Source organism: Carassius gibelio, chromosome A2 (genome assembly GCF_023724105.1).
Source record: "Carassius gibelio isolate Cgi1373 ecotype wild population from Czech Republic chromosome A2, carGib1.2-hapl.c, whole genome shotgun sequence".
Taxonomy (NCBI): Eukaryota; Metazoa; Chordata; class Actinopteri; order Cypriniformes; family Cyprinidae; genus Carassius; species Carassius gibelio.
Window position 1 is genome coordinate 28197503 of NC_068372.1, and position 26528 is coordinate 28224030.

At 35.4% G+C, this 26528-nt stretch overlaps 3 protein-coding genes and 1 pseudogene across 5 annotated transcripts; 1 reads left to right on the forward strand and 3 right to left on the reverse strand.

Moving 5' to 3' along the window:
- Positions 1-516: 516 nt before the first annotated feature.
- LOC127936293 (chemokine XC receptor 1) lies at positions 517-2689 on the reverse strand. Its single transcript, XM_052534184.1, has 2 exons — positions 2541-2689; positions 517-1751 (listed from the first exon to the last, which is right to left on the reverse strand). The coding sequence occupies exon 2, from the start codon at positions 1744-1746 to the stop codon at positions 718-720; it is 1029 nt and encodes a 342-aa protein (XP_052390144.1). The 5' UTR covers positions 1747-1751; positions 2541-2689; the 3' UTR covers positions 517-717.
- A 317-nt stretch (positions 2690-3006) lies between these two features.
- LOC127936277 (chemokine XC receptor 1) lies at positions 3007-4731 on the reverse strand. The gene is made up of 2 exons (XM_052534183.1): positions 4247-4731; positions 3007-4078 (listed from the first exon to the last, which is right to left on the reverse strand). The coding sequence occupies exon 2, from the start codon at positions 4076-4078 to the stop codon at positions 3011-3013; it is 1068 nt and encodes a 355-aa protein (XP_052390143.1). The 5' UTR covers positions 4247-4731; the 3' UTR covers positions 3007-3010.
- LOC127936241 (FYVE and coiled-coil domain-containing protein 1) lies at positions 3747-26457 on the forward strand. 3 transcript variants are annotated; one of them, XM_052534181.1, is made up of 18 exons: positions 3747-3877; positions 10202-10293; positions 10703-10809; positions 11951-12076; positions 15614-15720; positions 16869-17012; positions 17122-17215; positions 17910-20009; positions 20088-20180; positions 20402-20520; positions 20657-20824; positions 20995-21138; positions 22021-22214; positions 22359-22473; positions 22816-22911; positions 23659-23869; positions 25175-25284; positions 25376-26457. In XM_052534181.1, exons 2-18 carry the CDS (start codon positions 10242-10244, stop codon positions 25452-25454), a joined length of 4059 nt encoding a protein of 1352 aa, XP_052390141.1. In that variant the 5' UTR covers positions 3747-3877; positions 10202-10241; the 3' UTR covers positions 25455-26457. The 3 variants fall into 3 exon arrangements, with proteins under 3 accessions (XP_052390141.1, XP_052390140.1, XP_052390142.1); XM_052534180.1 differs by lacking the exon at positions 3747-3877 and adding an exon at positions 9602-9717; XM_052534182.1 differs by lacking the exon at positions 3747-3877 and adding an exon at positions 9602-9717 and having other exon boundaries at positions 17122-17197.
- On the reverse strand, positions 7543-9223 carry LOC127936309 (chemokine XC receptor 1-like; annotated as a pseudogene).
- Positions 26458-26528: the final 71 nt, after the last annotated feature.

Genomic DNA, 26528 nt, shown 5'->3' on the forward strand with positions numbered 1-26528 from the left:
TTTATTAAGTTATTCAAATATACATTCAATACATTCATACAGACAATCACTTCAAACACTTATGATAAACATGTTTTCAGTTTTTTACATCTAAGCAATTTCATATTTTGGGGGCTAAAAAACATTAATATTTAAATTTAATCCTTTAGCAGACACTTTTATCCAAAGCGACTTTATTATCCCCAAAAACATTCTGATATTACTTATTGATGATATTTGTAAGAAAAATATTTGTAAACCCTTAATAATGTTTTATAAAAATAGAATTTATTTTTATTGTAAAAAAAAATTTACATTTAGAAACAAACATTTAACCATTGTTAAACCATCAGAAATAAACATTCAGAAAACCATTGTTATTATGTGACAGGAGGAACGATAAAACCTTATGGCTTTCTCTCTCTCTCTCATTAAAAAAAAAAAAAAAAAAATATATATATATATATATATATATATATATATATATATATATATATATATATATATATATATATATATATATGTAATAAACATATTATATATGAAATCAACATAATATTTCTAAGAATTTGGCGCATGCTTAACATTTTTTGTCATTCTAAAATTTCTGTCCTTTCTTCTTTCACTCTTGTATGTTTTTTGGTTTTTATTGTTCATTTATAAAACTATTGTTGAAAAATCAAAACTCACTTTAAAGCCGCAACAAACTGCCGTCACGACGCTTGCCCTTTGACATGATCAGAGATGAAACTGGCCCGAGAAGCTGCTCGGATTGCTGAATGTTTGCGTGCTGAACCTCTGCGAGAGCCGACGGAAACCTCTGCTCCACGGCAGGTTATTCCTGAACTTCTTCCCTCCGAAGATGTGGATGAGTGGATTCAGACAGCAGTGGGAATATGCTAGAATGTGGGTGATGCAGTAGATGATCTCCCAAACACTTTCCTTCAATGCAAAAACACCTAAAGACCTCAAGGACAAGAGGAAGAGGAAGATGTTATACGGTGCCCAGCAGATGAAGAATCCCACGGCGATGCTTAGAATGATGCATATGGCGTGATTTCTGCTTCGGATGCGACTTTGAAGGATGGCAAATCCCATCCGTGTGTGGCAGAACACAATAACCAGGAACGGCAACAGGAAAAAGAGAATTATCTGAGAGAAGTATCCAAACAACTCCATAAACATTGAGTTATAGTTGGGAACGCAAAATACACCATCAGGACCATCCACAGTCCCAGAGAAGATCATTTCAGGCAGACTGAAGCCCACAGAGATCAACCACACCACAGCGGACGAGATGTGTGTGTAAAGTCTGCTTCGGTTCCCTACAGATGAAGCGAACACCGGATACACCACCGCCACGTATCGATGGACTGTCATGACTGTGAGGAACATCATGTAGCTGTACAGGCCCAAAAAGATGCCCCAGGTGAACAGATTGCAGGCCAGATTTCCAAAAATCCATCCCCAAATGTGATTAATGGTCCAGGGAACCAGCGTGAAGGAGAAGATGAGGTCGGAGACTGTCAGATGGAGGAGAAAACAGTCAGCAGAGCTGCTCAAACCCACTTTCTTCAAGACCACCCAAAGCAAAAAGCTGTTTCCAGGAAGACTGATGCAGGTGATGAGACAGTAGCAAACGGCGTTGATTATCCTAAACGCAAAATTCTCCTCCTCTAATGTAATCAAAGGATAATAATCTTCATATGTGTAGTCATATTCATAGCTGATATTGGAGGCCTCGTGTAAAATCTCTCCATGCATCATATCGTCTGTAGAAAGACAGATTGAATAATGTTAAAAATCATGCATAAAGATCATATTAGAAAAACATCATATAAAAATGTTAGCAATTAGTCAAGTCCACTTTTAAAGTTCACCCAACAATATATATTCAATACTCTCTTTAAAAACAAGGGTTTCAAAATAGTGGGATTTCAAAGTGATGCAATAGAAGAATTATTTTTGGAAGCTTTCAGTGAATAGTTAGTTCTCTCTTTTTTTTTTTTTACATTTAAATAATTTAAAGAACAATTTTCCAATGTATAAAAAAAGAATTTTTGTAAAATGTAAATGTTCCATGGATATTAAAGTTCCTTCATGGAACCATAGATGCCAATAAATCACCTTTATTTTAATATATGTAAATATATTATGTAAATAAATGTAAAATAATATAAACATATATATGTATATATTGTTTTAAAAAAATGAAAATGTTTACATAATTGTTTCATTGCAATGATTATACACAATGAATGAAAGCACTATAAACTGACCTTTATGATGAAATTCCAAATCTTCTGAAGTTTTGTGTGACAAACGGAATTAGTAAACACAGATTTTAGGGAACTTATTCTTTATATAAAGGTTCCTTTTGACTTCAGATGATTTGGAAATTGACACATGATTCATATAGAGAAATGATATGCCGCTACCGTAAATAATGACCTTTAAATGTTTTTGAATGATTAGAAATCAGAAAAGCATGCATTCATTCCCAGAGATATGCGAAAGAAACAGAAAGAGATATGAAAGAAAAAATGTAATACAAGAAATACCTTGGTTGCTGTGGTGGCTTGTTCCTTGAAATATCGCTGTTGTCTCTCATAGAGACACTGAAGAAATCATGCATGTTTCTTCCTTCAGACATACGAACGTCCAGCCCACTTATTAACACCAAACACTTTAACACATATCTCCTTTCACATACACATTCATCCTAAAGTAAATCGTTGAACAAAATAGAAAAACTATCTCCAATAATTTCCACTTTATCTTCTTAAACTTGTTATAAATAAAAGGCAAAGCTGGTGTTTTGCTTCAAATATTCAAATATATATATACATGTGTGTGTGTGTGTGTGTGTGTGTGTGTGTGTGTGTGTGTTACAGTTTTTTTGGTGGTTATACCAATTAAAAAAATGAAGTCTTATTATTAACATAATTGACCATTTTATACTAAAATGTTTTTTTTTTGTTTTGTTTTTTCAGAATAAATAAATGTATCATGTTTATGGTCTCCATTATTTCTACAGTGTTTTCAGTGTGTTCAGCTCTAGAGAGTTTGTTTGTTGTGCTGCACAATTTTCTCGAGCTCCTTCGGTGGTGTACGGATGAATCCTGGAGTCGCTGGGATCCGTTGTTCTTCTGTAGAGCCCCGGATGTCTGAGTTCAGGAGAGCAGAACAAGAAGCTGGACAAGAGGTTTCTGTACTTCCCTCTGAGAATATACAGCGCTGGATTTATGCAGCAATGAGAAAACGCCAGAATCCTGCAGATGATAAAGGTAACATGCAGCTGATAACTTTCACAGGGGTCAGGTTCATAGATGGACATCAGCACCATGATGATATGATACGGCCCCCAGCATATGAAGAAACCTATAACAATGCACAGCACCAGTATCACAGTCCTGTATTTATGCCTGGCTGACGTTGACATGAGAGTCATGAGGATTTTGGTGTAACAGAAAGCAATGACTGCAAATGGTATGAGGAACAGCATAATAAGCTGTGCATAATATCCAGCCTTTTCGTCATGCATACTGTTGCTTTCACAAGAGTATGTCTTGATATGCACTTTTTGTGCATTTGCAGCTATTGAATCTCTCAGACAAGCAATCAAACTTATGATCCAGGCACCAGCACAGGCAACTTTTGAACATTTGAGCCTTCGTCTCCCTGTTAGCCAGTTGCTTCTGACCACAACCACAACAAAACGGTCGAGGGTCATGGCCGTGAGGAGGATAAGGCTTCCGTAGATGCCTACAAAATAGGCCCCGGTCATGATCTTGCAGGCGAAGTCACCAAAAACCCAATGATGAAGAAGCTCCACACACCAGAAAGGCAACGTCAGCGTGAACAGAAGGTCAAAAAGAGCCAAACAGAACATAAAAAGGTTGGTAACCCTTTTCAGGTCTTCGTAGCAGGTGAGCGCACACACGAGAAAGCCATTTCCGAGGATGCTGAGGCAGAAGATTATGGCGTAGCACACACCAGTGGTCATTTTATAGTCGTCGGCCTCACACATTGAGATTAGGTCTTCATATGGATATGAGTAATTATCGTCATGGCTGTTGGTAAAATTTAACGCCATCATCTAGCATAAAAATAAATGCATTTTACCACAATGGAATTTCTGATACTTGCATGATGTAGAAAATGTAAAAAGCAAGCAATCACAGTCGAAAAGCCATGCAGCTGTTGCATCTTGGATCTTTGGTAGTATACACAGGATAGTAAGAATGAAAGAACGTGAAATGCCTACCTCAAGGTCTTGGTTGACTCGGTTGTATAACTGCTTAAGGAAAATAGTCTAAGTGACAATTGAAATCACACTTCTGTTACTGTTGTCATTTCCTTTTTGCTAATGCATGCAGTTTCACAATGAATAAATCGAGAGTGGCTTGGCATGGCAGCATGTGTTTTCTGAGAAATTTAAATCCTTTTGTCAAGCCGCCAAATATATTTATAGTTAGATATTTATTGCAAATTTGAGCAATTCCAGTTCCTCAGTGATTTGCAATAAATATTTGCGGGAAATGCAATTGCATTAGGCCAACTTCTTCTTCCATTTAAATAAAATATTAATTTTAATCAGTTCCTTCAAAAGTAAAGACTTTTAATTAAGTTTTCGGTCTTTTTAGAGGCAGTAAAAACAATCCATAACAGGCCTTCATTTTGCTCTAAAAGTCTATATCAAACAACAATACTAAACACATAAAAGTGAAAGTGTATTAAATTCATTCATGTTTTAAAAATGAAACCTGAACGCATTGTCATATGAAGAATTAACTCGATCATCTACATTTGGAAACTATGTGTTTGATTCACTAAAAAAGAGGTGGCTCATGACATTCCATTATCTTACAGTATCACAACGGCCATTATTTTGTGATTTTGTTTGATGTTCATTGAATAGCACAGATAAACACCTTTAGTATGCAGATGGAAGACAATTTATTAACAATACTGCACTATATGAAAGCAAAATAAGTCACATGATTAAACTTTACTCGCATCCTGAGCTATTTCCAGAGCATTTGATGAACCAAAAACACATAGCAGAAGATCACACTGAATCAGCCAACCACAGACTGTTTGACTATGACTGAAGTGCCAAAGTGATGTGGTCAGTTGATCCATAGAACAGCTGCAAGTTTGAGAAATTAACAGAAGTGCTGCTGGTAAAATGTATTTTCATTTTTTTTGTGACTCATCAAAGTATTGTCAGAACCAAATCTCAGGACCATTAGTCACCGAATAGTTCATGCACATGATTTAAAAGAATTCAAGTCGCCAAGTCTGTAAATATATCAGTCAATGATCTTTGGCAAATATGATTAGTGATTATTTAATTATAAACAATTTATTATTGTTATTATGTAAAAAAAATCTTATTGGAAAAATATTTCACTTCAAGTATAGCAATGTGAAATGCATAGATGCAAAGATGTTTTGTTGATCAAAGTTTCTTGCAGGAAGCACTCATAGAAACCTCAATAAGAACATGCCAGAGCAAACATGCAGGCATTTTATATTGTATTTATAGTTACAAAACAGAACTCATTTACTGGCATCATTTTAAGATTATGGTTGGTCTATTAAGTATCCTGACAGATGTTTCCTGAATAGTTTTTTTTTACATTTGACATTTTTAAAAAATATTTTTATCATGGTTGTACATATTGACAGGTTTTTCTCATGCAGTGTCCTTATTTTATTATAATTATTTTTATTTGTTTGCATGTATATTTAAAATTCCAGAAGTCAAAAGTCAAAAGTCAAAAAAAAAAAAAAAAAAAGGTGAAAAACTGTCAACAGTTTAACCCCTTCAAGTGAAGACACATCTGGAGCAGTGGGCAGCTGTACCCTTTCAAAAGGTATTAATAAGGACAACTAGATAACATGTACTTGTAAATGTGACAGCGTTGTGTCTTATTTATGAGAGTGAATAAAGTTAAAGGTAAAAGCTAAGAAAGGAGAAGTTGAGACCCCAGTTGTAGATCAAAGAACCACAGTATATCAGGAAACCAGCAGCAATGTGGTTAGGTGCAATTTCTTTTTATTGTTAGTGACTCAAAAGTTACATTAATGACAGATGCTACAGGCCTAGTTTTGCAGTGCAATACTAAATGTACATGCTTTCTAAAACATTCATAAATCACTTATTGATAAATTATTAATTTATCAATAAATTGAAGGATTAACGATAATGATTCATTCAGTTTAAGTTTCACACATAAACTGCGAGATAATGTCAAATTTCATACACGCACACACACGCACACACACACACACACACACACACACACACACACACACACACACACACACACACACACACACACACACACACACACACACACACATTAAATATTGCATGTGTTATGCATTTTCATTTTACATTTATATATTTACATTTTTTTTTATTAAAGCTGTTAATCTAAAATAAATTAAAAATTGCTAAAAAAATGCAAAAGAAAATAGAAAAATAATGTTAAAGACATGTATACAAGCCATTATGTTGTTTAAAGTTAACAAACGCAGTAAAGAGCTTACATGTTCACCACTGTATATAAACATCAATTTATTTGTTCATTTTTTGTAGCTTCAATTATTTACGTATAAAAGAAATCAAATATATAATGCAAATAATTTTAACAGACTAAATGTATATAACAGGGGTATTCAATTAAAGTTCCAAGAGGTCTGGTCTCATTATTTCCTTTCCAGAGGACACCAGTAATGCAGTCAAAAATATCAAGGCATTGGGTCCTCAGAGCCACAGGGCAGTTACTTCTGAGAATGTTTATATATATATGTATATATATATATATATATATATATATAAAAAACATCAGTTGATCCCAATATGAATATTAAAATATAAGATCAGATTTTTTATCAACTATTATTATGTTTAATGTTTAGATACTGTACATATTTAAGACAGAAGACCATGTGACAGAAAAGATACAGAATTTCTCCCTTATAGTCTGCATAATTTTAATATTTTGCTTTAAACAAGCATAATCAAAACACTCTCATCATGTGCAGGAAACAGTTAACCAGTCATTTTAATGTTTATGATGTTTTTCCTTGTCATCTACAAATAATTTTCCCAATTTCAATAATTCTATGTTCATTTTAACATACCGATTAATAATACATAATGTAGATGTCACGTTTTGAACGGTCATATACTTATATATGATAGGTAAAATAACTGTATTTGCACTACTGTTGTTTTCTGCAGTGCTTTAGCAAAAGTATCGATATATATTTGCTGCTCACTGTGTTTCTGTTTCTGTTAATGTCGCTTGAGTGTCTTAATAGAGAAGCAATGCACACGGAAAGGGCTTGAATGAATCACAACTGGCTCTGGGTAAAAAATTTTATAAAAAGGTGAAAGTTCATTACAATAAATGGCCCTGAGATCTGCGGTGTGAACAGCTTTATTGTTTTGATGCACTGCTCACTTAATTTAGAAATGGTAAAATGGTGCTGCATGCCATTGCAATTATGTCTTGCGGTCCGATTAGAACACATCTGAGCCCACAATATGAATATGCCTGGAATATAACAACTTCTTGTAAGATTGAATCACAGATTTTTTTTTTTTTTTTGCTTTTTACATGCAATTGTAGTATTCGAATCAGTTTATTGTACAGACACTTTAAATTGCATTCATTTTGTTGCCGGGAATCAGTACATGCATTGTTCAAACCCACTGAGAGTTTGTTTAAGCATAGAAAGCTAAAACATAGATATTTCTTCACCATTGGAGAAATCAAGCATGCTGTATCGATTCTGAACCTCTGTGTTGTTCTTACAGAAAATAGGTAAGATTTTCTTCAAGCGGTTTCTGAATTTTGTCCCCATAAAAACATGAAACACAGGATTCAGGCAGCAGTGGGAGAAAGCCAGCACCTGAGAGATGTGCTTCTAATAGTCTATAGATTTAATCAGCTCACAATCATTAAAAGGAGAGATATTCCATGAAATCAGAGAGTCCAGAAATATGGCCATGTTGTACAGCCCCCATCCCAAGAAAAAAAAACACCACTATGAAGAGGATGAGCTGCACTGTCTTTTTACTAGTGTGAGATGTTGGTCGAAGTAGCCGTCCCAAGATCACAGTTTAGCAAAAAGCAATGATCACAAAAGCGATAACGAAAAAACACAAACACAAAGTTAACTGCTTTGCAAGCAGGGTCTCCAAGAGTCCAGCCATACATGTAGTAGTGGGCTCAGAAGGGCAGGCCAAAGGTGAAAATGAGATCAGAGAGAGACAGATTTAACAGAAGCGTGTTGGTGAGGGATTTCAGATTTTCATACTTCACAAGGACCCACAAAAACCACTGTGTTTCCCACACAGCTGAACAGACCGACGATGAGGAAAATGACTAGGGTGATGGCTTTCCCAAACTGGATAACATTTGTCTTGATACAAATGTCAAAAGGATAGTAACAGTAATACATGTAAGATGTTTCATACAGATTTTCAGTCACTGATTGGGCTGTCATCTCGATGCATAAATATACACTGAAAAAATAATTGGGGACAAATTCGCTCAGAAATTCCTGATACATTTCACAAATGATTTAAAAAAATCTATCTATCTATCTATCTATCTATCTATCTATCTATCTATCTATCTATCTATCTATCTATCTATCTATCTATCTATCTATCTGTCTGTCTGTCTGTCTGTCTGTCTGTCTGTCTGTCTGTCTGTCTGTCTGTCTGTCTGTCTGTCTGTCTATCTGTCTATTTGATCTTACTAACTCAAATATTAAATATTAACCAACTGGAGAAATAACCAGCGATTGCATTGATAATTGCACATATTTTTTTTTTCACATGCACTTCAGAGATATTGAGAACATAATATTAATGCAAATCTAATATTAAAAAATGTATCTCAGTGGAATTCATTCTGCATGCTGAGCTATCTCTTACCTTTATGAAATTATCCAAAGAATATATTAATAGTTGATTGCAGACTGAATGAGAGTTAAATCTAAAAAGGATGAAACTTTCAAGATGACTGTTCCTATTAGAGTATCAGTGTAAACAGTACAACCCACAATAATGATGCCAGAGCTCCCATTCTTCAAAATAAAGAACCAATATCCCCATGTCCTATTTTCTGTTCCTTTATACTGTAGCATGCATTTATTTTGAAGATCTGGAGGGACCTTGCCCTTAGTCAAAAAGGACTTGAATAAAGAAATATTAATAAAATCACATTGAATTGACCTATGTAGCCTATATTTTAAATATGGATTGGGATAAATTCATTATTAAAATAAAACTTAAAATAAGACTGTATGCATCAGCCCTGATTTGATCTCTTTTTGAAAGCACATGCTTCGTAAAATGACTCTACAGAAGCAATTGATAAAACTAATTATTGATCGTTACTGGTTTTGATCTTCTTTTAAGTTATACAGTAACACTTATAGCACGTTAAATCATAACATATATATGTGAACAACTGAAATGTGTTTGTGTTAGTAGTGATGCGGCACTTGATCATCACATGACATATTTACTGCGTTTCTTTTGCTTTCGTGCAACCAAACTTGGTGCGCTCCGAAAGAATCTGCTCCTTCACTTTCCTCTGATTGGATGAGCTTGCTGTCAGTCCATCTTAGTACCACCCCCTCTAATGACAGCAAGGTTGTATCTGCAGTAAATAATCGATGAGGAAGATCGTCTTTCTGTATGAAGTATGTCTTCATTTACATCTATTTATCATTATTTACATATGTTTATCAAATATACATATATTTATACTGACGATAGTTTGAAGTTCTGTCAGAAATGTTACTGAAGCGCTAAACGCCAAAGTTGCAAAGTTCAGCAGGTGCCTGCCTAGCCTCATTTTAATATTTAAATATATGAAAAATATGAATTATAATTTTAATTTATAACCATGGAAATCACAATATATATTTTTTAAAGGAATTGTAATTTCCGGCCTTACGTTTAAAAACAAAAGTAAAACTGTACATCAAGATTACATCAGTACATTATTCTGTTTTTTGTTTATTATTATTATTTTTTTAATGATACAAATAAGTTCAGTAATAAAATGGTAAAATTATGGGATGTTTTATTTTGTCACATTGTTAAACCTTTTAAAGTTTACTGTTTTATTGTTGTTTTAATTATTTTAGTACCAGCCTTTTTCTTTTCCCTTTGATTTTACAGGCACTTTATAAACTATCCACACTAACAGATTCAGCCTACCATGAGTACAGTGGGAGAGAATCAGCTGCAGAGAATAATCAGAGATTTGCATGGTACAATCACACATGTTTAGCTTTTTCTAGAGACACTGCAAAATTTCAGTACATTTTCTGTATCTCTGAAATATAGTCATAGCTTAGTGTTCAGCAAACTTGTACAGTGTTACTTGTTGTAATCATCTACACACTATTTTGATCTACACACTATTTTCACAACTGTCATGTGCATTTAATTGCGCAAGTTCCCTCTGTCAGAGAAAACTTGAATTTGTGATTTCCAGACCTGTTTAAGTCTTTGAAATCCCTAGATGTTATTAAAATTTGCAGAATTGTTGTTCCTGGCTTTAAAATGTTCACGCAACCTCTTATGATATTAAATGAGGCGAGCTGTTTTAAAGGAGATTAAAACAAATAACTTCACATTTTCAGTCTATATTCTGCTAAAACCCAACTGTTTATGCAGAAGCAGTTTCTGAGTTGAGCAAAGAACATTATGATTCTGGAGAGCCCATTACAGATGACAGCTCCAGCCTTCACAAGTTCTGTTATAAGCTGGAGTACCTCCTGCAGGTACGGCACAGTCTTTAAACTCGTTTGACATTTAATGCTTGAGTTTTCTTTCATCATCAGGAGCTCTTTCTTGAAGTTATTGTATCCAGCGTGAAATCTGCAACTACAGTATTCGGCAGAAATTTCCACAGAATTCAGATAAAGTTCTATACATCCTTGCCTTTTGTGTCTTCTCTGATTTCATTGTAATATTATCTATCAGTAAAAGTGAAGTTTTTAATGTAAATTTTACCATGATTTCATAAGGGTCCAATTATTTGCGGGAGAAAAAACAAAAAACAAAACAAATTCTACTTATTATTATTTTTTAAAATAATTGGTTAAGTACATATTCATTTCATCTTAATTTGACATTTAATTTGACTTAAGTTTAATTTTTTTAAAGTATTATTTATATGCTGTTGTAGTATTTATTAATATTTTAAATACGCTTTTTTATATTTTTCTGTTTTCATTTAAATTTTAGTTGAAGTTTTAGAAATGTTTATATTTGCATATCATTTAATCATATAGCGCTAATTAATTTTCATTTCAGTTTTAGTTTAATAAACCTCATTTATTTCATTTAGTTCTGTTTCAGAGTTAGTTTACTTAACTACTTTTACCAAAAATTGTTATAGTACAATTAATGAATATATAAATTCTGTAGATTTTTTGCCAACAATAAAAAAAAAAAAGATATGTTGAAAAAGTTTCTGGTGGAACTAGTGTGGTTTAATTTTAGTTGAAGTTTTAGAAATGTTTATATTTGCATATCATTTAATCATATAACGCTAATTAATTTTCATTTCAGTTTTAGTTTAATAAACCTCATTTAGTTCTGTTTCAGAGTTAGTTTACTTATCTACTTTTACCAAAAATAGTTATAGTACAATTAATGAATATATAAATTCTGTAGATTTTTTGCCAACAATAAAAAAAAAAAAAGATATGTTAAAAAAGTTTCTGGTGGAACTAGTTGTAACTTTACAAAAAGTAGAATATCCTGTGAAATTCAGTTGTTACCAGTGAACTAGTTTCTTGTTGTTTGATATAAAATTGATGGTGACCTGGATGACTGGGGATCTCCACATTCATATTTAACAAAAAATCATGTTAAGAGTGATTGCATTGAGATTAACCTGTTGAACGCTGTGTCCAGTTTGACCAGAAAGAGAGGACCACATTTCTGGGCAGCAGGAAAGACTACTGGGACTATTTCTGTGACTGCTTGGCCAAGAATAAAGGAGCTAATGATGGCATTCGCTTTGTCAAATCAATCCCTGAGGTAATTTACTGCACGAGCCCAAAACTGTCTTCAGCAAGTGTGTGTTTGGCAGCAACCTGCCTTTTCACTTCTCTTTCACACTTTCATATTGCTTGTGTTCTGACATTTTTTACATCCGTTTTTTATTTGCACCTCTCTGGAGGGTTCAAAGCAACAAGCAGTGACATTCAGCTTCAGGTTGGTCATGTGATTTATAGGTATTCGACTGGCAGTAGTGACTCAAGGATCATTGTAAAGTTCACAGACAAAAGAACTATACATTATACTGTACACACAGGCATTTTATTCCTTTACCAAAACAGGTGGTTTTAATGATCATATTGTGGGAGACGAACCTCTATGTTAAAATAAACTTTTTTAAACTACAAAGTATTAAATATACGTACTATGCTTAAGTATTAAACTTTAAATATATATATTTTTTTACATTTAGCATGCATTTCATCCCACATCATTTCTGCTACTGACAAATTGTGTAGCTTATTGAAGGTAGGTGTGTGCGATTACTTTTTTAAGTGACAAGACTCATAGACGGAGGGACCTGAGCCTTATTAGGACTAGAATATTATAGAGGAGAGCCGTTTTGACTTCTTTTTGGATTTTAGTCAGTAAGAAACCACCTGAACCACCCTAAAAACCACCTAGGCATCACCCACAACATGCTGATTTATCTCAGACCAACCTACCTGTAAATAGATTAAAGCTGATCATTCTTTTTGTGTACTGTTCCCAACACAATCAGTTTTAGACATTAACTGGTATTACTCACGGATTATATTTTAATTAATTATTAGGCCATCCTTTTTTCCTTATTTAAAGAACAACTGTTAATGCATACAAAAATTCTTCAGAATTCATTTGTCACTAAAATGCAGTTTTCGAATCCAGAACAGATCCAGACCTAGTGTAACGTTTCCACCTGGTGCTCTTTGGTCACCCACTGTAATCCTCCATCTACAGACAGAGGACATTGTTTGTTTAGTTTGGCATATTACCATGCTACCTTTTCTGCATGCACTGTGTACAATACTAGGTGCATGTGCATTGAATGCAGAAATGTCCTATTATTGCATTTGCCAAAATGTGCAGCATAAAACCAGATCACACTGCACTGAATACTGTATCCCACTATCAGTTCTGGGAAGTTTACTTTGGAAATTTAATAGGTTGCAGGTTACAAGTTACTCTATTTAAAATGTAGTAGTAGTGTCACTTTTTCAATTACTTTATTTAAGTTTTTTTTATTACTAAGGTTAACACCATGCAGGGTTAACCGTACAGTAGTGCTCAACACTGTCAGACTTTCACAACCCTTCATCACATGATTTAAGATGATCAAAGTTGAACACATCCACCACAAAATCAGACTTTAGTACCGCCTTTTACTTTGACATCGATCTGAAGTTCAGTGCAGATTTAAAATCATAAGAAATTGTTTACTGATGCTGTTTTTGAAACCAAATCTTTGCATAACTACAGGAAACACTGCATCTAACAATGGTTTGGGGAAAAAAATTTAAATTAAAAAATCATAATAAATGAAAGCATATAAATCAGCTCAAATATGGTTATCTAATAAGCATACGTTCATATCTGTATCTTTGTATATGATATGACGATAGTTTTCTCAAAACAAGTAAACTGAAGTGACTCAGAGCAGTTCTAGAGATTATGTTTATGTGTTCATGTACTCATATATTGAACACACCGCAAGCTTCAGTAGGCCTATGTGAGTAAAAGAAACTGCATGTCTGCGCCATTAATTTCCACGAGTGGCGGACTGGGGAAAAAAAAATCAGAAGGAGAAATCTCATACAAACAAATTGTGCAACATGTACAACTCTATTTTTTGTATGGACCTGACATATAAAAGGTTTAAATCTTTAGGTTGGGGACATGCAAAATAATTCAAAGTTCTGTCTTGAACTGCATCTTCACTTCAATTTCTCTTTATTTTGGCCTGATATCTCTCTCTCATAATTTTAATACTAAAGATTTACCAAAACTATACTTTCTATTGCCTACATGTCAATATTAGTACATCACTACAATATCTTTATAGAAAAATCCTAAAACTGAACATGAGTCATGTTTTTCCCCTTAATTAACCATGCATTTATTATAGTAAAAGTACAGTAACCATATTATTATTTTATTTTATTTTTATTTTATGTTTTGACAAATGGATTACCATTTGTTTTTGTTTTTTAATAAATTGATTTGTTTATTATTCTTTAATTTGTGGCTACCATGGGTAATACAATAACCATTGTCTTTGGATTTATAGTAAAATCATGTTCATTTTCGCAAGGGTTGTGTTGTTGTCTGCCCTAGCTCCTCCTAACCCTATTATATAATAGGTTTATCTTTCTTCCAAATTACTACTGTAACATTAAAATAGATACAAATGATGTGCTTTATACATTATGCTGAGTTATGACTGATGAGCAATGTGCTGCTGCTCATTGACTAAGTTAAGAAAGACAAAACTACAATAGCATCTTTACAGATGAAACTGAGCTGCTGCTTCACCTGTCAGCTTCCACAGTCCACTCCGGTCTCTCTTTCACATTGATAACTCTGATCAGTGGAAATAATCGCTTTAGTACATTCGGCAGGCAATTATACAACAATAATATTAAAATAGCGGGCCAAATCAGCTGCCAGGCCACTGTTGTCCCGATGTCCAGTCCACGCCTGATTTCCACAGACACGCAGAACGTGCAGGATTTATATATTGTATTTTTTATGAATACGGCTTAGTATTCACAGACACTAGTCCATATCATGTTTTGATTCAAGTGTACTGACCTGCTTTTGATTTATTCGACTGTGTTTCTACATTGTGGAAATTATACGGCCGTACTGCAATTTGGGAATGAAATCAATTACATTTGTATGTGGATGTGTGTGTAAATATTAAAATGTAATCCCCTTTGTAATCTTTAACATTTTCTTAAGTAACTTTAATTTAATGACACATTTTTTCCGTTACATGTAACTAGTTACTCCCCAACACTGCCCACTATGCAGTGCACTCAGCTTGACCTTTCATTTCCAAGTGTGCCTGGATCAACAGAACAGAATCAATATCTTTTTCTTGATTCATTATTTGCTTGAAATGGCCAAAGTTTGATGTGTCTTATACTGAAAAGGAATAAAAGTGCAAAATAAGGAATTGTATATTTTAAGCATGAACTGTTTATGTTTAAGCAGATTATCTGCACATTGACCTTTGAATCAAGTTACTGCTTCCTTTCAAAACTAAAAAAAACAATTGTCAGTTGTTGTTAGCTCTATTATGATGTTCACAATGTGCATTGTTATTGTTTCTCATTCCATTACCATAAGAATCTTGTGGGTATTTTGGATGTGATCAACAGATAAGAAGCTGTTGTGTTGTGGTCAGGCAGAAACTTGTGTAATTTATAAGACTGTAAGTTATCCAGAACATATTTCATGCTCAGGTCTCATTTAAAAACATACATATATTCCGTATTTAATGCATGGCCTTTGTGTTTACCCTGTGTGATTTAGTTGAAGACTTCATTAGGGAAAGGACGGGCTTTCATCCGCTACTGTCTGGTGCACCAAAGGCTGGCAGACACTCTTCAGCAATGTCTTATCAATTACAAAACCACATGGTAATGTATTCATCAAAAATGTAAACTTACTTAGTGGGAACTTGTACTGGATGATTGATTAATTACTCCAAATGCATACTGTAGCTTTATTAAAGTAAACAAATCATTTGTATTTCCACTAAATGTCTAGTAAAATGTGTATTATTTGATATGAACAAAAAATTAACATGAGAAGTTATAATGATGGTAGAATGTAGAAGTATGATATTCTAGTATAAATAATAGCAGTAGTACATCATGTGACCCAGGTTAATAAAAACATACAAAAAGCATAAAAAAGCATTAGTTACTTGCAATAAACGTTAAAATATATATATAAAATATAGCAAATCACAAACATATTTTATTTCAGCTAGTTGCCAAGGCAACATTTCTTATTTTGATGTTCCAAAACAAAGAAAACTGAAAGCAAAAAATTTATAAAAACTACAGTATGTAGTCATGTTTTAAAAAGCAGAACTAAACAAATAAAAATGAAAAAAACTGCAAACTAATGAAAATATGAATAAAAACTATGATAGTATCTCCATTATAGTAAAATAACACTGATGTGATGCACATATGCCTGAGACTTAGAATAAAACATGTAAACAACCATTTTGGTGGAAAGTGCAACCACATTTGGCTTTAAAGTGTGGTCAAAATATTCACACGAAAACAAAGTGCTTGCACGAAAAGAGTTGCATGCTCTGCTACCAATCTTTAGCAGGTTAGAAGATTTCAGCAAATAAGTCTACAGTAAATTGCCAATAATTATTTTTTTTTTTATTTTTTTTTTTTGCACATGGCACAACATAGTCATTTGAATAGAGAATGTTAATGCATTAGTGCAAAGCTGCTCTTTATTTAAAAGACCTGAAAATGTTTATTCAGAACAAACTCATTCACACATTAATTTCTCTTCCTTCACCCACTTTCACTTCTCTGAAACAAGAAACTTCTTGTCTCAAAGTAGCATAGATACATGTCAGCTATTTTAATTGTAATACTGACAACACAGTTGTCCAAATTCTTGTGTTTTTTTTTATGGTACAAAAGGAAAGCTAAATTTGTAGAGCTGCCCAGGGTGTAATATCTCTGAGAAACAAGCATTCTGAGAACTCTACTCTTGTTTACGAGTGGTAATGATTTTTGTGTGTCATTCACAGTGAGTGGTATTATGAACGCAGTCCCTTCCTGAAGTCCCATCTGAACACTGATATCATTAACCACCTTTATGAACTTAATGAGGTCCAGTTTGATGTAGCGTCCCGAGGTCACGACCTTGACTCTGACTGGCCCACTTTTGCAAGGTAATTCATGAGGATTTAACACATGCATTTCACAATAATAAAGTCACTATTTCAACACATTAAGACTCTAAGAAATTACATGATTTTTATGTGCATTTCACACATACAGAAAGACTGTGGGATCAGCTATCTCAGCCGCCCATGTGTGGAAACCACCCAGTCGCTGCTCTAGTGTGAACAGTCTGGTTAGCAGTTACTCACAGGTTTCATAACATTAGAAACACCTTTGACTTTAGAAAATTCATTGTGATCACTTCATATACTCATAATCTCTGGTCTCTGTACCTAATATTTAATATCCATAAATAGAGATTGGCAGTATCAATTCATTTATACATTTTGTGTTAATATGTATTTATTATTATTTTTTTTAAATTTTATTTTATTTATATGATTTTAATTACTAGAAATAAAAACAAGTTGTACTTTAAGTTGTAGTATATTTAACGATAACAACACTGTTGCATATTCACATTGTTGGCATACATGCCTACAATATGGGAAAGGGTTAGATTTTCAAGTGTGTCTGTCAGAAGTAAAAAAAAAAGAAAAGAAAAAAGGCAATTATTATAAAGTATTATAAGTACCTTGGCTATTATGGTATAAACTCAGTACTTTTAAAAAGTATTTAATCTTATGTAAATCTTATCGCATAAAACATGGCATTCTAAATGCTTTTTATATTAAATTGATTTGTTTATTTTTCTTTGTTTGTACAACCAATTTAATTTAGATTTAATACCACATTAACAATATTTTTATATCTCTCAGTATCAACAATAGACCAATGTGAGTGAAAGCATTTTGTTTTCTTTTATGGTTTAGATTTTGTTTTCCTAATGGAATGCAGTCACATATTCACTTTCGATTCATTTCAACCATTTTTCTCTCATGCAGCAAGCTCAGGAGTTACTTCCAGGCCAAAATATCGGCTCCAGTCTTCTAGGTGATCTGGGGGAATTAGGTGAGTTTTCCTGTAGTGCTTCTGAGGACCTGCGTATTGAGCTTGACCAGTCAGAGTTAAAACAACAAGAGCTCCAAGAGAAGATCAAGCAACTCACTAGTGAAGCAGCTGATCTGAGGGCCGTGGTCAAAGACCAGCAGGAACTCTTGGCTAAAGGTCCTAATCAAGAGAAAGAAGAAGAGCAGCAGGTGGTGAAAGCTGTTAGAGAGTGCACAGATCGCCTCCATACCACCACACAGGGGCTGGAGGCTCTACAGAATTCAGAACGCAACCTAGAAGCCAAACTGAGCATTGCAGAGAACAGGAACATGGAGTTGTTGTCAAAGCTTGATGGAGCTCTGAACGAAAAAGGACAGCAGGCTTCCAACTACTGCGACTCGGCCTTGAAGATCCAAGAGCTCCTGACTAAGCTAAAGGAGGCAGAGGAAGAAAGGATTGAGTGTAAACGAGAAAGTGAAGACCGGGCAAGACTAGCTGAGAGACTTGCCCGGGAGCTGAAGCTTCAGGAGGAGAAACTTAAGGAGATGGAAGGAAAGCTAGACACATGTAGAGTGTCTGCCGACAAAGAACTAACAACTGCAATGCAGCAGGCTGATGAGCTGCAGATGAACATCAACCGCCTTCAGGGAGCACTATCTCTAAAGGAGCGGGAAACAGGGAACCTACGGACTCAGCTGCAGGATGTACAGAGAGCTCTGGAGGCCAAGGAAGGTCAACTGGAGGAGCACAAGAAAAGGATAGAAGAGGAGCTACAACACAAAAGTGTACTTGAGGAACAACTGAATGGAAAGATGACTGAGTTGTCCAGCGTAAACCAGAAGATCCTGCAACTGGAGAATCTCAACCAGCGGTTGACTGCGGAGAGTCAGTGCCTTCAAAAGCAAGCCAAGACACTGGAAGAGTACAAGAACCAGTGCACAAGTTTGATGGAGATCAATGGCAAGCTGATCCAGACTGTGAAAAGAAATGAGGAGAGCGGCAAGGAGTTGGTGCAAACCAAAAACGCCCTAGAGAGGGAACTGATTGCCACACAGGCCTCTGAGAGACAACTAAGAACCAGATTGGAGTTGGCTGGACTGACAATGGAGAACCAAAATCTTGAGGAGTGCATCCAGAATGGCCAGATGAACAGCGAGGAAACTGAGATTGAACAACTTGGGGAGAAGAGTATATCTAGGTTGGAAAAATTCAATGAGAGTGGCAAGACAACAACGTCTAGACACCTACAAGAAGACAGTGAATCATCAAGATCTGATAATGGAGAATCCACTTCCAGGTTGGCTCTGGCTGAGGCCCAACTTCAGCTCAACATGAAGGAGGTTTCCAGACTCCAGGAAGAAGTCAAGGAGCTCCGGGCGCAGCTATTGGTGAGCTCAGAGGAGAGAATGAAGATCCAGGCTCTGCAGGAAGTGACAGAAGCCTCCAGAGAGGATCTCCAGGCTCAGACGGAGCAACTAAAGTCCCAGGTGGAACAGCTAAACCATAGGCATGTGGAGGAACTGCTTCGTTGTCGGGAAAGAGAGGACGCTCTGGTAAAGGAGAGGGATATGGAGGCTCTTGTGCAGGTAGATATCCAAACAAACCTGACTGAAATGAGGGAAGAGCTTCACGAGTTGAAGAAGCAGAACAGCACGCTTGCGCTTGAGAATGGAGAGCCTAATGAGGTCTTACACAGTACCAACACTGAGACCGCCGAGCTTGGAGTTCACGTTTGCATGCTGACGGGGCAGAACCAGGAGGCTCAGTTGAGACGGGAAGAGCTTTCTACCAAACTGCCGGAGCTACAGATGGAGGCACAGGAGGAGGTGGAAACTCTAAGTGATATGATGGAGGCCTTGAGAAAAGATAATTTAAGACTCCAAGAGCAGCTGAAGCAGACTGATGGACTCCCAGAAGCCATGCAGAAGTTGCAGGGGAGGCTTGAACAGGTGGAAGAGGAAGCCAAAAGCGTCCAAGGGACACGACAGAGAGAAGTGGACACACTGAGGTCCCAGTTGAGCGATGAGGCTGCGCACCATCAAAATCAAGTGCAGGTAATTAAAGTAAAAATTCTCAAAGATGTAGATTTTTTTTCTGTTTTGTTCAGGCTGTTTTTAAATGTCTTTCTGAAGAGTCTGAATGAGCAACTTGATGCATTACGGAAGAGGCTGGACAACGAAGTCGAGAAAGTCTCAAGTCTTGATTCCAAAGTTTTGGAGCTTGAGGTTGGTATCTGTATCGTATTATCGTTCACATTACTTGCTGTTTCATTACCTTACTGTTTTCACTTTCCACTGCAGTGCTTTTTAATTGTTTTTCTATGTAAATATGATATTGACATTGTTCTATATCAAGTATTTGGCATGTTGAGGTAGCTAAATATTTCCAACCCTAATTATTGAGATTAGAAGTCTTTTAAATCCAAGATTTTTTTTTTGTTTAAAAGTCTGCCAACAGCAATTACAGTCAGCTGATTGAAAAGAAAGATGCCCTCATTGGTGATTCTGAAATTATTATAAATCAGAAAGAGGAACAGATAAAATTTCTCAGAGTGGACTTAACAAGGTAAGAGATTTCTGTACTGCTTTTGAGGTAGTCAATACATTAAAATATATATATGAAGAAAAATAGCCTATAACACTTTCTACTAGTTGTTTTAAATATCTGCTGGCCGGAATCTTTTTTTTTTTTTTTTTGTCAGAGCGGAGGAGGAACTGGCTCTTGCAAAGCAGTCTTGTAATGAACTGGGCGTGAACTTAAGCAGAAGTGCGATGGAGAAGCAAGCCATTGAACTGAAGTTGTCTGCTGAGATAGATGACCTTTATCGTACCAAAAAGAATCTGGAGGAGAGGCTCATTGAGCTCATAAGGTGACCTATATACTGTAGTTACCTACCATATTTTTTTCCACTTAAATGTTTATCTAGAACATCAGAATTGATGTTCCCTACAAGCCAAAGAAATGCATTTGAAAATTCCTTTACTGTATCTGCTGAGTTGTTGCAAGCTGTTCTTCATAGAACTCTGCCACCCCCTGTAGGGACAAAGATGCTTTATGGCAGAAGTCTGATGCACTGGAGTTTGAACAGAAACAGAGGACGGAGGAACAAACCGACAGAGATGTCACATACTGTCTGAGCTGCCACAACCACTTCAGCTGGATGCTGCGCAAACATAGTTGCAGGTCAGGGGTAAAGCTTTAAGAGCAAATGGCATTTTTGGCAAATGGTGTTCTTCTGGCTTTCATTTGCTAGATGCATTGAAATACAATTTTGGCATATTGAGACCTAATTTTAACCTAGAAATTGCCAGTGACAGCCAGGTAATTCTGTGCAAGCTGTGTTTGACACAGAATGTCACAGTTTCTTATATAAGAGAGATAAGAGTGTCCTCTGATTTTGTAGTTGCTATTGTAAACCTTCATTATACTTGTACAACCCCTTACTTGCTATGACTGGTAAATCATACAACTTGTTTTTAATTACGAAACATTTCATGTAACATAATATTTAAAATGTAATATAATATTTTTGAAATATTACCATTTTTGTTCAAATTACAATATTTCCTCTATTTTAATTGTTGTTGTATGTAGGCATTAAACCATAATAATTGTCATTGTATCATTAAAAATTTGTAACTACAGTATCCAAAAGTGAAAGTGAAAGTAACGTGGCATGTGGCCAAATATGGTGACCGATACTCAGAATTAGTGCCTTTGCATTTTTCTCATCCAAAGTGCACAGACACAGCAGTGAACACACACTGATTAGGCCATGACTTCCCTAGTTTGGGGTTATTAAGAAGATTTTGAAAGAAGACTGCATTTATTTAGTCAGAAATACAGTAAATACTGTAATAAATGTTTTTATTGAGTTTTCAGCATCATTACTCCAGTCTTCAGTGTTACATGATTCTTCAGAAATCATTCTTGCTGCTCAAGAAACATTTCTGATTATTATCAGTGTTGGAAACAGTTTGTATTTTTTGTGAAAACGGTGCTGTTTTCTTTGATGAATAGAAAGTTCAAAATAATAACTTTTGTATTTTCCATATTTTTGAACAGGTCCTGTGGTCGCCCTTTCTGTTACAACTGCCTCAGTCATGATGCAGGTGTCCACCAGGGCAGTAGCAGTGTGCGCTGTTGTAAGGACTGCTTCGGTCAGCGCCGTCCTGGACATGCGGATCTGGGTAGTCCTGTACGTTCAGCCCAAAGCCCAAAATCAAGCCCTACACGGACCAGCACGCCTGGTGTCCCAGGTAAGATGGTATCCATCAAGGAGTTTTTATGTGATTTGATATGTGCTGTGAATTGATTGTTTAATGCCTTAAATGTAAAAGTGCGATCTTTCTTTCTTATAATGGGTTGTAATTCTGTATGTAATATGAATGTTGTCCTCACAGGGGCACTGAAGTCCCCTCGACCAGATGACACAGCATATGACATCATCACAGAAGAGGAGGTGAACTGTGTCCAGGACAGCCACACCACTGTGCTGCCCACAGAGAGACAACAGCTGTGAGACACACACATACACACACACACAACTGTCTTGTTAGCCCAGATTCTCTGCACTAAACACAATGCATTGAATTCGTGCAAAATTGAATTTGCTCCTGCTGAGCTGAACTCAGTTTCATTATTGGATTTATTTCATTCATCAGAGCAAATTTGACAGGAACACATGGTGCCTGCCAGTGTGTCTTAATGTACCACTAAGTAAACATAATAGTGAAACTTGCTAGTTTTGTTCCAGTTTCATTTTATCACTTGCGATGAAGTGTGCTATTTTTTAGATTGTGGTTAGATAAGTTTATCACAGGAAATGACATGTACGTGCATATACTGTATGTCTCGCAGAAGCAGCAGTGACATCACCAGCACAGAAGATTCAGATGAGCTGATTGGCTCAGTTCAGGACGCTGAGATTTGTCTGCTGAAATCTGGAGAGATGATGTGAGTCAGATACACATCGCTTATGATGGGTCCTGATTCCGTTTTGATCTTTGCACAATTATTGTCATTATATATTATTATTAAAATGATTAGTATTGGTGCAAAATTAATAAATCTAGTGTTTTTATTCATTCCCATGACAGTGAGTGAGACACATAATGCATATATTCATATATACACTCATGTACTCATAATAATAATAATTATTATTAGTAGTAGTATTAATGTTAGTGTTCCTGTAGCTCAATTGGTAGAGCATTGCCTTATCAAGCGCAAGGTTGTGGGTTCGATTCCCCAGGAACATATGATAGGTAAAAATTGATAGCCTGAATGCACTGTAAGTCACTTTGGATAAAAGCGTCTGCTAAATGCATAAATTTAATTTAATGTTGCTGTTGTTAAAAATAAATAAATCTAGTATTGCAATATCATTCAAATGATTGTGCATGAAAAAAAAACACTCTTGATTGATCCTGATGTGCTAATGATTTTTGATTATAATAATAAGCATTAGTATTGCTGCAAAATAAATTAAAATAAATTCGGGTTTTACAATATTTATTAATTCCCATCACTATTAGTTAGACACACAACGCTCATGATGGATCCTGATGGCCTTAAGATTTTTTTTGTAATTACTGTTATTATTTATAATAATAAAAATAATAATTATTGTTGTTGTTAATAATATTGTTGAATGGCAACATTTATTCATGTCCATGACCAGCTCTGTGTTTTGTTTCACAGGCTGTCCGTGCCGTTCAGTGTGGAGGACTTGGTTCAGTTTGGCGATAAGTCCAGAGAACTCTTCATCAGGTCCAGCTGCTACAGTCTCATTCTCATAACCGCTGCACATCCGGGTCCTACGATCAGCTGGGTCTTCTCTTCTGAGCCCAAGAGCATTGCCTTCAGTGTGGTGTTCAGAGAGAACCTAGATACTCCTCTAGAACAGGCCAAGGTAACATACGCATGACATGTGGTGCTGTCACGCTTGCAGCTTTTGCCATAAATTCATCAGCATTTCTCAGTTTTTTGGCCCATGTGCCAGAGTGCCAGCTTATGTCATACCGCTGCTGTCCAGCCAATTTAAACCTGCTTACATTTAAATTGACTATGCTAGCTCTCTATTAGTAGTATTCTAATCAAATATTTAGTTTGTTGATGTTTTAGCTATGTATATTTATACAAATATAATGCATAAATAGTGTGATGTCTGCGAGGACTCAGGTCCGGTAATTCTGCAAACAGCAGCGTACTCGATAACTTCAGTCAGCTCGCCTTGACTACTGCAATTTTCCTCACTGTATATTTACAATAAAACAAAAAAGGATATGAAATACCACTGCCTCCTTTCATTTTTCATTTAGACATAATAATAGCAGCAGAAATGTACTTAGTTCAGGGAAATGTGTATATACAATCATTACAAATGAAACTAAATATTATATTACCGTCGACTGTGAGTGACGTCACTTCCCAATGCAAACACGCCCAATAAAATGGCCCCACCCCTGTCACTTGATTGACAGGTTTCCGTGTAGACGTTGGAAATTCAAATGCAAAAGGAATTGCGATTCCATTTGAGTTTTGGCAGTTTACATGAACAGTGCAGAGAGAGTGAAAAGGCAATGTGGTAATTAATATTGCTATTTAAATATGACAGGCTCATAGCTCGTAAGATATGGGAAACACAATTGCAAACAGACTTTGCATTTCCATTTTAAATTTGGCAGACACTGTGCGTTCGCTTAAACGAAAATGCAAACGGTAATTCGCGATTTGCATTTGCGTTTGGATTATGTCACATTTTATGCGTCCACAAATTGAAAACGCAATTGCAAATACAACGTGCAATTCCTTTTGAATAATGTCCGGAATATCATTCCATACTTTGCGTCACAGGAATAAATTACAATTTAAAATATTCAAATAGAAAACACTTACTTTTTCAATTATTAAATTTCAGAATTTTAAGTTTTCTTTTTTTCTGTCATTTCATGTTTCACACACGAAACAAAATTTGTCCTCCGGACCAGCAGTGTGTTAGGTTTCTGTACGCTGCTGGTCCTGAGGGTAAATTTGGTTTCATGTGTGAAACATGAAATGACAATAAAGGACCTTGAACTTTGAAACTTGACCCTTGAAATGAATGCAGCCCTTGCTATATAACCTGTTAACGTGTTTAGAAGATGGTGATGATGTATGGACAGCCTTAGCGTAATAACGAATGGATCCTCAAACATGGTTCTTCTTTTTCATTCAGGTTGTGATCCCTCTGACGAGATGTAACTCACATAAGGAAACAATTCAGGGTCAGTTGAAGATCAGAAACCCTGGAGAATATACTCTCATATTTGACAACTCCTTCTCCAGGTTGGTATTGAGATGTGTTAATTCCTCCAGCAGATCCTCTGTCGATCTCTCTTAAACTCGGTTCATGTTTTACTGTTCTTCCTGTTTGTAGGTTCCTCTCAAAGAAAGTGCTGTACAAGCTGAATATAGAGAAGCCAGAGGTCAGCAGTGGAAGTGATTGTTCTTCTTAGGAAAACGAATCATGCAAAATTCTGTCTCAGCCAAAAAAAAAAAAAAGACTTAATGCTCCCAAGCTAAAAATGTTTTATGCAAAATAATAACTCTCTTTTGAATTTGGGGTGAAATACAACCTGGACATATTGTGAGATTCACCCTCTATGTAATTCATAATTTTAACACCCTCTTGGCAAACTAATAGCCAGAATGGTACAATAACTCTGACATACTTATCAAGGGAATGGACGGCAGAAAAAAACTCAATGAAATTTGACGTGATCAGTAGTAAAACAGATGAAAAAAGATGGTTTTTATAACAGATTATGCACTACCGAATGTGTTTTGAAATGAAATTATTGATGTAGAAATGAAAGAAATGCTTATTCGTCAGATTACTCACATACAGGGACGATCAGTTTCTTGAACGTTTTAGTTATTGCATATATATAATATCCATAAAAGTCTAAAAGATGCAAAAAATCAGGACTTTTAAACTGATATAAATGGATAATAATTATAATATGGGCATTATAATATGGGCATCGTAGGTCTTTTTCAAAGCTTTATAAGTCGACTATGACTTCTATGCAGACATATAATCTGTATTCTGAAGGGACGAGTGCACAGTAATAAGAGGAAACTCCATTTCCTGGCCATCTTATTTTCAACCAAAAAATTAAATGAAATGCATTTTCATTCAGCTGAGGCCAGGGAAATATTTTAAAGCAATAACTCAGTGACTGTGTTTTTAGCATAAATGAGATTGGTGCAGTAACAGATAACTCCAGCCTGAAGAAGGTGGACATTGTAAGTTACACTTTTTGTAATGGCTGAACTTTAATAATAATCTTTGATTCTTCACTGTTGCACTTTCTGAATGTGTTTCTGAGGCTGTTGGCAGAACTGGATCAGAGTACTGTAAGCATATCAGAGTGACTAGCAGTAATTTTTATGTGCAGTTACTGTAAAGAGCTGTGATACAACAGTTATATTAAATTACAGCTAGTTTGAAAAGGAGCGGAATTAAAAGTGGCTCTACTTTGGACCCCCCACACACACAAACACACACACTCTGTACTGTATATATA

Bases quoted from the DNA above. Each gene is read 5' to 3' on its own strand.
- LOC127936293 (XM_052534184.1), bottom strand. From the start codon at position 1,746: ATGATGCATGGAGAGATTTTACACGAGGCCTCCAATATCAGCTATGAA.
- LOC127936241 (XM_052534181.1), top strand. From the start codon at position 10,242: ATGAGTACAGTGGGAGAGAATCAGCTGCAGAGAATAATCAGAGATTTG. The intron at 15,721-16,868 runs GTAATGTATTCA...TGTCATTCACAG, and splicing joins ATCAATTACAAAACCACATG to TGAGTGGTATTATGAACGCA. The intron at 20,825-20,994 runs GTGACCTATATA...CACCCCCTGTAG, and splicing joins AGGCTCATTGAGCTCATAAG to GGACAAAGATGCTTTATGGC.
- LOC127936277 (XM_052534183.1), bottom strand. From the start codon at position 4,078: ATGATGGCGTTAAATTTTACCAACAGCCATGACGATAATTACTCATAT.